This window comes from Mastigoproctus giganteus, chromosome 12 (genome assembly GCF_048544385.1).
Source record: "Mastigoproctus giganteus isolate SK-2022 chromosome 12, ASM4854438v1, whole genome shotgun sequence".
NCBI lineage: Eukaryota > Metazoa > Arthropoda > Arachnida > Uropygi > Thelyphonidae > Mastigoproctus > Mastigoproctus giganteus.
In genome coordinates, this window is record NC_143586.1 from 17,837,044 (window position 1) to 17,849,403 (window position 12,360).

At 34.4% G+C, this 12,360-nt stretch overlaps 1 protein-coding gene across 3 annotated transcripts in view; it reads right to left on the bottom strand.

Moving 5' to 3' along the window:
• Positions 1-1,992: 1,992 nt before the first annotated feature.
• The window catches only part of CSN3 (COP9 signalosome subunit 3), a 137,595-nt gene continuing 127,227 nt past the window's right edge, over positions 1,993-12,360 (bottom strand). Inside the window, exon 16 of one of the 3 annotated variants that reach the window (XM_090386744.1) lies at positions 1,993-2,102. In XM_090386744.1, coding sequence (XP_090242870.1) covers positions 2,101-2,102 — 2 coding nt within the window. In that variant the 3' untranslated portion in view covers positions 1,993-2,100. The remainder of the gene's footprint in view (positions 2,103-12,360) is intronic. The other 2 variants (XM_090386745.1, XM_090386741.1) reach the window with 2 other exon arrangements.

Genomic DNA, 12,360 nt, shown 5'->3' on the forward strand with positions numbered 1-12,360 from the left:
GACCTTTCCGCATCCTCTGTATTTGGTGGTGACAGGCTCGAACCCCGGTCTAATCAAGAAGTGTGTGCTACGCACTGCTGCTCCTTCCAATAAAAAAAAAAAAAACTGTGTCAGAGGTGGATAACTAACAGGGGATTTCTGCCAATTCCAGTTGGCTAGAATTAAGCAGACATTTTAGTCAGCTGGGATTGGCGTACATTCTAGTACATATATAGTAGAGTCAAAATTTTAATAAATGCATCTATCACAGCACATTCCACCTCCATCCAATGCAGACTTGAACTTATATTTTTCCAAGAGCTGGACACTGGATGTAACTGGCAGGAACACACTCTGATCAGTAGTGTAATTGTGGAAGAACATTTCTTCCTTCAGTGACCATAAAAGACAGGTGAGCAACTTGCTTCAATGAAAAGCATATACATCTCACATAAGAGCAGATATGAAGGTGCACACAGGTACACTGCATCCTGCTGTTGCCATTCTAAAATCTTTTGATGTATATATAAAGTTAAAATTCCTCATCAGATTTGGGTTTAGTTTTTTCTTTCTAAATAATGTGCTAGATTTGGATCCACAGCTATGGTATCACATAATAAACTGAAAAATAAAAGAAAAAAATTATTCGTTTCAGCAAATCATGCAATGAAAATTACGATATATTTCTTATTTGGTTGTTTTAGGGTTTTTTGGCTCATTGACAAGGGTCATTTCAGCCCGCATGACATTAAGCATGTCACGAGGACTGAAATGAAAGGTTGTGTGATTGGATCCGTTTAACTGCCATAGCAGTAACCTCCTCTACACTGAAGCTATCAGAGTATAAAAAGAAACTTTTTCAAAAATGTGAGAATAGCATTTTCTACTTCTAATCCCTTAAGGTCTTTTTTTTTTTAATAATCTCTGTTTGGAGTCACATAAATCAGATAATTTAAAAAATTACGCTGTAATTCAGAAATTAAATTGTTTATTGAGTAAGCTCAATGACATTCTTCCACTTGCTAAGACCACCCACCCACCCACACATGGACAAATTCAATTTAAATTGAGAAAGGATGATCGCGAGCTTGCCTTCAGCCAGCAGGTGGTTGATTGTTGGAATTTCATCTGTTGTGGAAGTGGGTAGTTTGAAATAAATTCAAGGAATAACTAGACAAATTCTTAGAGAGGATGGACAGGGGTGAGTGAGTAGGTTTTTTTGCTGATGCTCTTTCCTGCATCGTTCGGCACTACTAATACTAATGACCCAAAAAGATCAATTTGTATGTGACAGTGGTCATATTAAATACGTTCAGTGCTTTACAACAATGCCGACCAGGAAAAATATTTTTTTAATTGGTAAATGCAGCCACATGTTAAAAAAAGGGTGTACAACTTTACTACAGAAAGCCGGAGTTGTGCAACTAACAATTTTGATCAAACTGGTTTCAGTAACTGGTTAATTACTAATGCATAGTAACTTAAGTACAAGTGCAATAGCATCATTTCTGTACTTAGTGCCAATTCGTAACTACTTAAGTAGTTATGAATTGGCATATATTTATACTTAAATGATGCCAATTCATAACTACTTAAGTAATTATCACATGTTTAATAAATATTGCTATACATTTTAACAACTTATAAAATTTATGTATCTGAAAATAATAGTTATCTAAATTTAAGCTGATCAAATGTGTGCAACAATTTCTAAGTATAAGAAGTCTAAGAATACAATGATAAAACTGAAAATCTTTAGAGAGCAATTTACGAAACATAGCATTGCTTTCACAATTTCTCCACAGAAATAATTTTTCCATATTCAGAAAAAGAAACAAATGACACAGAAACAATCTGGAAACAGTTTTTTTAATCACGAATTTTCACATAAGCAAACTATACATAAATGCTTTTATCATCGTTGGTTTCAGAATTAAAAAAAAAAAGAGAGAAATAAAAGTAGTAAACAAAAATCCATAAATAGCAACGAATTTAACTACAACAAGAAAGGATGTAATGAAGATGGAATGAATAGCAACTAATCACATAGAGTAAGTTGGGACTTTAGTACTACTGAGTGAACCTGATGTCCCAGGAAGATCATCATCTTGAATCCCTGAACTCTAGAGAAACAAACAAAAAAAATTTATTTTCAGAAATACTGATTTATCAGCATCTATTATTAAAAATGATAGTTTAAAAATATGCACGATGGTGATATTTAAAAATACAAGGATCACTCAAAAAGTTATCTACCTGAAGTAATAAATAGACAAACAGCCTACTTTTTATTTTGTTTATCTCAACATATATCCAGTCCCCTTGAGTTTCAATACATGTCCTCTATTTTGAGAGCAAAGAAGAAATACCTGAAAAAAAAAAAGTCTTTGTTCATTGTTCTTGGTCTCTGAAAAAGCATTTTATAGCTTCCTTGAGATCATCACTTAAAAACTGCTGACCATGCAGGTGTTTCTTCAGCTTTCTGAAGAGGAAATAATCAGAGAGCCAGATCTGAATTGCAAGGTGGAGGGTTTAACTTCTAGAATCCACAGTCTCCTCCCAGAGTAGCAATTCTTATATACAGAAGCATTATCATTTCCTTCTTCTCTCTTCCTTTATGGCTTTGCTGAAATTTTTGAGAACAGTAGGATCTCTAATGACTGTTTTCTTTTATGTGGCACAGAGCCTATCAAAAGAGTTCTATCCCCCCCCCAAAAAAGGGGTTGCCATGATCTTCCTGGCAGAGAGCAGGGTCCTGAATTTTTTGGGAGGTAGTGACTCATGGTGTTTCTATTGTATTTACTCCTGTTTTGTTTCCAGATCCCAGTGATGAATCCACAATTCGTCACCAATTACAACTCTTGGAAGAAACCCTTAAGGATCTGTATGTATCATGTGCATTTAAATTTTTCTCGCAAATTTGAGCTCTGCACTGTTTTGTGAAGAGGTGTGAACATTCTCGGTACCCAGCAAAAACTTACCTTTAACATGGCCAAGTATTCATTGAAGACAGTCAGAATCAGAAATGATCACTCAGTAATAGTACATTTTCTGATAATCATAGACACTTAATACACCAACCTTGCATAACCAGGTCTTCAATTTTTTGGCACATTTCTGGAGTTGTCACTTCTTTTTGCTCATCCTGAGTGAAGGTCATCTAGAAATTTTTGGCCTCATTCTAAATGCTTCGACCAAAATTTTATCTGGATTCAGAATATATCACTATATACAGCTTTCATAAATAACTTTTTGTCTATTCCTTTCCTTTAACAAAAGTTTGATGATGGCCCAATGCTCCCATTTCCTAACATGTTTTCATTTCAGTTGGCTACTTGAAATTTTTCTGTTCTTCTGAACTTCACTCCATTGAGCTTGACCTGTGCAAATAAGATACAGACACTTATGAGAATAAGGTATTTTTATATATCAGGCATATTTAGTGTCAGGGCTGATAACTTATTGAACACTCCTTATAAGTTCTAAACATCAGATGTGATATGTTTTAATTTTTGACTGATTATATTTTGACTAACTTTGGCAAATAGCAAACAAACAGGTATAAATAAAGAATGCATTTTTGGATGAATATGAATCAATCTTAAAATATATGGTTTTTTACATTGAAAAGTGCCTACATATAAGGCTAGAGAAGAGCTAAGTCCTTTCATTAATGAATCAATTCCTTATATAATCTTGAACCACTAAAATTTATTTTAATACTGTAGAGCAGAAAATAAATTGAAGTGATAAAAAAAAATGTATATAATGACACTTTACTACACGTTATTAAAATTCTCAGGAATAGAAACTTTTGATACCATGGAGGGAGAAACCATTTGGATGGGTGTTAACAAGTCATTATATAAAACAGCAGGATTACTCCAGAAAAAAAAAAAAGGTACCAACCAACAAATGTTAATAAAAGTTTTTAAATTGTGTGTGCTCACAGAAATTGGCAATTCTATGTTGCAGTTATGAAAATCGTAGTGTGTCAAAATTCAGTGAAAGATTCTATTCTTTCTATTGTGAAAGATGCCCAGTGGTAGAAATGGGATCTTCTAAAACATTCAGAATTTTGCAGCATTAACTCAGTGATAGTATCACATCGGGTGACAGGCTCAGCAGAAAAATATTTAATTCTGGTGGCTCATTGGTTGAGGATTAGTAGTTACTTTTTTTTTTTCACCTTCTCAATAGTATCTTTAGTCTTGTATGTGCTGCTTTTTTTGTCTGTTTAGATTTTTGCTCATTTCATGTAGGCTAAATGGGGCCTGTGAGGCTATGCGATATCGTTCACATTAATTCCAATGTGTTCGGCCAAGTCACAAAGTAAATCTTTTCATAACAACAGCATGTTTTTCATGAGTTTATGGCTATGAAGCAAATGCTACAAAAAAAAAAAAAAAGATGTCATGTCACTATTACACAGGCAGAATTAGTAAAAATAATCAATTTTTTCACTGAAATAAATTAATTTCAAAGTCTTTTTCATAAATATTGGCTTAATTTGTTGTGTTGGAGTGATGTCAAAGTTTCATGCAATTAATGCATGAAATCTTAAATTTGGCAGAGTAATTAATTGTTTCACTTTTCTATATTATACTACTAACATTTTTCTGAAAATTTAAGTATAATCAATTGATTTTTTTTTATTATAATTAATGAGTATTTTAAGTGGCAAAACACATTTGCAAAATTTTCAATTATTAACAACAATAATTTTAAAAAAATTTACATAAACTGAAAAATCAATTATAAATTTTACAATAGAAAGAGTCTAAACACAAAAATGATGTAATGGCTCTCGGAATACAATTACTTTCAGAATGCATGATACGAATGTATGTGTTTCAGTAAAAACTGAGTTGCTGTCCTTTAAGTGAAACACAAGATCTCTACACAGAGTGAAAAATCATCATATATGATCATTTTACCACTTGTGGATTTCATTATTTAATGAAAAATTCTTGGGCCCATCCCAACAGGCTTTCAAGTGAAGCTCATACTTTACTTGAAAACAGATCTTCTATTCACTTTAAACACTGACAGCTACCATCTTGTTAGAGTCAAATAGAGTAAATTTATAGACCACAATGTATGAAAATCACTGTGGTACAATGCAAACATGGGCACTATTTCTTTGTATGGATAATTATTTTTCTGCATTATAACTTACATTTTGCTTTATTTCACACTTCAATACACAGTTCTTTTTTATTTATAAACTTACATTTTACAAAGCTTTCCTAATAATTATATGTATGGGTGATGAGTAGAGTTTTGTCTTCACTATCAAAGAAGCAGGTAAGTAAGATAACTCATTATTTCTCTCTAAATAATCACCCTCCTTATTGATAAACTTTAACATGGTTTCAGAGCTTTAATGCCATTTTCAAAGGAAGTTTGTTCAAGTTCTCCAATAAAGTCATTGATGGCAACCATGACACCAAAATCTTTTTTAAAATAAGTCCTAGCCAAATATTTTGTCAGTTTGGGAGAAAAAAGTGGAGTGTGATGAAGCCAAATCAGGTAAATAAAGCAAATGTTCAACAAATTCAAACCCACAAATGAATTGTTCCCATTGTAACCATCAATTTGTATGCCAGCATATTGCTCTGGTACTTCCTGTTATGAGCTTTCCACACCACTTTAGCTTTACACGTCATGCAACTTATAAAAATGTGAGGAATAATATTCCCCTGGTCATATAAATAACAGGAACCCCCTCAGAATCCCAGATGACTGATGCCACTACCTTGCAGCTGAAAACCTGGTCATCTCTGAGGATTGGAGATATAGAGAGCTTTCACTGGTATAGCCTGGATGGGCAACTTGATTCTGCAATTTAAAATTCTCACACACAAGACAATTTATTAATGACAGATTTTGATTTTTGTTTGATTGCAATCGTTCAGTAATCCAGTGCTTGCTCAAATCCAGTAACTGCCAGATGATCAAGTATCAGAAGTTATTTACAAAGCCTTAATTTCAACAAAGTGTGACATGATGCTAAACTGGTTAAAACATTGCAATCTACCATAATACTCAAGTGACTAACTTGTGAACTCTTGCAGGTTTGTGAGCAAATATACATCTCATTCAGTGAGTAATTTTGTAATTAAAAATTTAATTTAAATTGTGGTTAATATCACAAATTAAGTTTGTGGTATTAATCACTGTAAATGCAAAACATGAGGCTAAAACCATTCAAGAACAACTTTAATAATGTAAAAATAAATTGAGGACATGTTTCCATTTAGAAGTGCACATATAAAAATCTCTAACTACATTTGTTGATGGTAAGGGGAAAAGTTTTAATTAAAAATATAATCAATAATGGTAATTTTCTTTTTAGGAGCTTTTTTTTTTTTATTAATTAAAATTGTTCCTTCAAAATTCAAACGATGTAGGCCAGGAGAATTTCAATAGCACTAAATGACTTGCATATATTTTAGTGGGTTGCAGCTAGCACATACATATTGTTAAATAAAGATTGTTCCCACCAGACTCAGTCCATTTGGAAGGAAAAGAAATGGATCTTCTTTCATCAGAAATCAAATCATAAATGTTTTTGTATATGTCTCAAAATGCCAAAGATGTTCCACTGAGAGCCTATGATGTAACTAAGTTTTGAATAATGTGTCAAAAGCTTAGGGACTTCATGTGCAGAAACTTTCTTCCCACCAGACTCAGTCCATTTGGAAGGAAAAGAAATGGATCTTCTTTCATCAGAAATCAAATCATAAATGTTTTTGTATATGTCTCAAAATGCCAAAGATGTTCCACTGAGAGCCTATGATGTAACTAAGTTTTGAATAATGTGTCAAAAGCTTAGGGACTTCATGTGCAGAAACTTTCTTCAATCCTAGGATACTACTCAGACTAGACTGAAGTATTTCCTGGTCAGTATATCACAATCTTATTGTGATATTTTATTTTAATTAATTTAAGTTCCTATGGGGAGTACCTATTTAAGTTTATTTTATTTACCATTATTAGTATTGCTATTATTATAAATTATTTATGATTTGTATAACAAATCTCTATAACATTCTTAATTTAATCTTCAAATTCTCAATTTTGTTTATTCTTAATAAGTGAACTTAACATTCTGTAATTTACTACTTATTTTATACTACATACAAATATCTCTACCCAGCTGCGTTTATCGTTTTGTGGCTTCAAGTTTCCATTTGTGGTTTTATGACAAACTGAAATTTTTCAATGGAGCTATAAGAGAACATTATATTGAAATTGTCATGGAAGCTATTTGGTCTGCTAACTTTGCATTTTCAGTTATTGAAACCTATAGTATCTTATAAAAAGTTTCGCTAGTTTTCATGGTGAGTCATCTTTAATTTTCTTCTGCTTTCCAAGTTATTTTTGGTGTTTTTCATTAGGTTTGTTATTTAATTAATACATTTTACAATGTCCTCTGTACCTGGAAGGTAACTTTTATATAAAGGTCTAGGCAATACTTAAAGTTGGGGGGGGGGGAAGCAATATGTGGAGTTTCTTCCAAGCTAAAAAAAAAAAAAAAAAAGGTGGCAGGATACTTTTTAAATGTTTTGAATTTCATAGATTCCAGAGCCACCTGGAATCTATGAAAAGATAGAAGATGAGATTTTGTTTGATTCTTTAAGTGGAATGGGTGTGCTTCATTTCAGGGAATTTTCATTCCTGAAATGAAGCACACCCATTCCACTTCAAGCTGCATCTGATGTTACTGAAGGATTCATAGATATGATGGACCTGGACATAGCTGTTTCAGGTGAGGGGGGGGACTTTCTCAGTGTACTGACACATCTTGGATCACAAGCTGTCAATATAACAAGTATCTGTTCTTATTATATTACTATAATCTTTTTATTCACATTATGTCTATAGCACAATATGGCCTATAAACAAGCATCTGTTTTCAGGCTATATTATGCAGACTAAAATATCCAAATGGTTAACGAGGAGGATTAATCTTTCTGCCTGAGATCAGCTAACTACGTGCTAACCAAAGAGGCCATTACTATCATAAGAGGTCCCTAGACATCAGTTTTGTGATGTAAGTTTCAATTTAATGTGCATTTTCATTCAATGGATCAATTGCTATGCTTCAAATAGAAATTATATTCCTTAAGAAACATTACCAAGTTCTCTTAATGACTGTACATGTTATAGGTCGTTGGGGTCAACTTTGAATGGTTCCATAACCTAATCTTCATGATTGGAAAGGTAACCTACATACTGAGTGAAAGCCACTTAGGATGCTTTTGAAGGGACCAAACAATATGGACTTCATAAGCAGGAAGACATCTTAAGAGGGTTGAGATATATTTGCTAATAGGCAAGGCAGAACTTGGTGACCACAATGAAAGCAATATACCTAAATAGAACTTTTGTGATGTACAGTGAATGAGGAAGAGCATGACTTTGCAAAATTTCATGTAGATATAAGTTCCAAGTTACTTAAGTGATCTGTTCTTATTTTTAAAATCTTCAAAATAAAAATTTTTGATAAGGCCTATTTAAATTTCAAGAAATTTTTTGTGACCCAGCTAAAAATCATAAATGCACACATTTTAATAATTATTATACATTAAGCATATTTTTAGTCAATATGAACTCTTCAGGGCCACCTGAAATTCCTTTATGGCATACCAGCCACGAAATACTGATTAAAAAACATCACACAAAGTATTTACAATTTACTACAGCATTTGCAAAATTATATTTTGAAAGAAGTTAGACTTTAATACAAATTTTATTTACAACACAGGAGTACTTCAAAATACAATGGTTAAAGAAGAAGTAGTAGCAACCAAGTATTAACAGGAAAGTATAATTTATTATCCTATAGTTATTGGATACTTACATTCCTTCAATATAACCAAACCTCTTTCCAAAAAGACTGGTCATGGCATATAAGATGTCCTATCTGTTTTCAAAATGCAAACCCAGAGAGGTTCTTTCATTCTGAATTGAAGTGCCACTGAACTCAGATGCCAAAGCAACGAGTAATTTCCACAAATGAAACACCTCTGTCAAGAATCAATCAATATCCTGAAAAAGGCCTCTGAGGTTGGGAAAATTCATATTTTAGTATTAAATCAGCTCACACCAACCATAAGAATAAGTATTTACTGTAACTAGAATATTTATTTACATATTAAAATAAAATAAATATTTACAAAAACTGCTATTATATTAAATATACATGTAAAAACATTAAAACTGTGATAAAATCCTCGAGATAAATACAATAAAATAAACCGGATTAAAAGCGATAAAAACGATAAAAATCTCTGGAGCTTTCGGAAGCTTGCGCTCCCTTCCTCAGCAGTAACAAAACTTCCTGCAGCACGTCCATATATAACAGGCTCACGGTACCTATACATGTGGTGCAGTCGGCGCATGGTCTGAACTGGAAGCGGAAATAGCTCGGGAACGTGTTAAGCAAAACCGTTCATCCGTACTTAGGATAATAGTTTCAAACAGAGGATGCATACGCATACCTCTGTCCCTATTCATAATATTGTGGTCGGATGAACAGATTCGTAGGCTCTCGAGCCATTTACGGTTCCAGAACCCATGCACTCGATCCATGATAACCGCATCCTCTGGGGAAATTTGATGCTGCTTCTCCCAAAAATGTTCGGCCACAGCAGACTTATTGTAATCAGCGGTTTTTATAGCATTTGCATGTTCCCCCAGATGATCCTTGAGCCGTCGTTTTGTCTCGCCCACATAACATTCCCCACAATCCGGGCATTTTATCCTGTATACTACTCCACTACTCAGGTCCTTTGCTATTGGGTCTTTTACCTGAGACAACACTGTGTGCAACCTCCGCCCGGGAAGCTGCACACAGCGTGTTTTATAGCCCCGCAAAATTCTAGCGAGATGCTCAGTAACGCCCGGATAGTAAGGAATGTATGCGGTAGCGACAGGAACAAACGGTTCCTGACGGTAGGACTCTATTCCTCTACTAAATCTGTCTATGATCCTCTGGGGGTATCCGCATTTTCTAAGATCTGCTGTGACCCGTCTAATTTCACATTCTTTGTCCTCAGAGGTGGTGCAGTGTGACCCTGCTCTATCTAGTAGAGCTTTCACTACACTATTCTTATGCTGCCCAGCTTGTGCTGAACTATAATGGGTGTACTGGCCTCTGCACATAGGTTTTTTAAACACAGAAGTTTTTAGCCTAGGGCCTACCCTAGAGACCAGTACATCCAAGAAAGGAAGGGTACCTCCTGTTTCCACCTCTGAGGTAAATTGTATAAATTGGGAGAAGCTATTAAGCCAATGGAGTGCATCATCCTCTCTCCCCTTCTGGACCACGGTAAAGGTATCATCAACATACCTTTTCCATTTCTTTATGGGAAACTGACATCCACTAAAAACCCTCTCCTCTAACTCCTCCATGGCCAGATTGGCCACGATGGCGCTAATAGGAGATCCCATAGCTGTACCGTGAACCTGTTTGTACATAATACCTTGGTACACCATAGTGGTGCTGGCCAGACAAAGTTCCACACCAGAACAAATATCCTCTACGTTTAAAAGCGATCTACTACCCAAAGAGACATCATTACTCAAAGATCTTCTAACACAATATATTCCATGTTTAATTGGAATGCATGTGAATAGTGACACCACATCAATTCGTAGAATTGATGTGGTGTCACTATTCAAAAGCTCCAGAGATTTTTATCGTTTTTATTTTTATCGTTTTTATTTTTATTTTTTTATCGTTTAGAGATTTTTATATAAAAAGCTCCAGAGATTTTTATCGTTTTTATCGCTTTTAATCCGGTTTATTTTAGTGTATTTTATCTCAAGGATTTTATCACAGTTTTAATGTTTTTACATGTATATTTAATATAATAGCAGTTTTTGTAAATATTTATTTTATTTTAATATGTAAATAAATATTCTAGTTACAGTAAATACCTATTCTTATGGTTGGTGTGAGCTGATTTAATACTAAAATATGAATTTTCCCAACCTCAGAGGCCTTTTTCAGGATATTGTTAGTAGCTATGGCCAATTTGTAGTGCAACACGTCCGACAATATCAAAAGTATTGTATAAAAGAGGCCAGACAGAAGCAGCATCTAAGGTTTGCGCATCGATGCAAAAGGCATGGACTGATACCATATGGCTTTAGAGTCAAAACACCATTTCAGGATGACCGATTAAAGTGGGTTACTTTGTGTTATCAAAAGAAGATCATGAATATTTGGATCCGTAAGTTACATGAGGAGTTAAGAGGTACTAGGAGGCAAATAGGTATGTACTTGGATGTTATTAGTAGTAGTGTATCTTCTAGACATTTGGCTCTCGTTAGAAGATTAGTTTTGGATAAAGTTATTAGGATAGCAGACACCTATAGACAGAGACAGATTATGAAGTTTAATAGGTTGTTGGGAGAAGGTACAGTACAACGTACAGATAGAAGTACTCATTTTGTTTACAACTTGAGTAATAGGCAACTTACGGAAGAGCAAGAGGGAGTTTTAAATTTAGGTCCTAAGTTTACGCTTGTACCTCCCAAACCTCCCATTGCGGAGATAGCAATGGGTATTGAACGGGCCATCAGCAAGCTACCGGAGGCCCTAGCTAATGAGATCCGGGTTAAATCTGCCGTTATTTTGAGCCAGGTAAAGAAAGTATCTCCGAATCTTAACTTTAGTCAAAGAAAGGCCTTGAATGAACTGAGAAGAGACGATGGAATTGTGGTTTTACCTGCGGACAAGGGCAGATCGACGGTTGTCCTAAACAAAGAAGACTATCACAAAAAAGCAATGGACCTTTTACAGAACAATAATACGTATAAAGTTACTCAGAGAAACCCGTTGGTTGGCCTAGAGCGGCGCGTTAATAAACTGGTACAGGATTGGTTAAAGGCAGAGAAGATTTCCAGGGAGACCTTTTGGTTCTTACATGCTACTGGATGTCAACTCCCGAGGTTTTATGGACTTCCAAAAACTCATAAGACAGAAGTCCCACTCAGACCTATTGTATCATTTATAGGAAGCCCCACATATGCTTTGTCAGGGTATTTGGCTAAATTGATTTCGCCTATAGTGGGCCAGTCCAACTATGTCATAAAAGACAGTAAAGAATTTGTGAATTTTGTGAAAGATTTGACTGTAAATGAAAACGAGAGCATGATTTCTTTTGATGTGGTGTCACTATTCACATGCATTCCAATTAAACATGGAATATATTGTGTTAGAAGATCTTTGAGTAATGATGTCTCTTTGGGTAGTAGATCGCTTTTAAACGTAGAGGATATTTGTTCTGGTGTGGAACTTTGTCTGGCCAGCACCACTATGGTGTACCAAGGTATTATGTACAAACAGGTTCACGGTACAGCTAT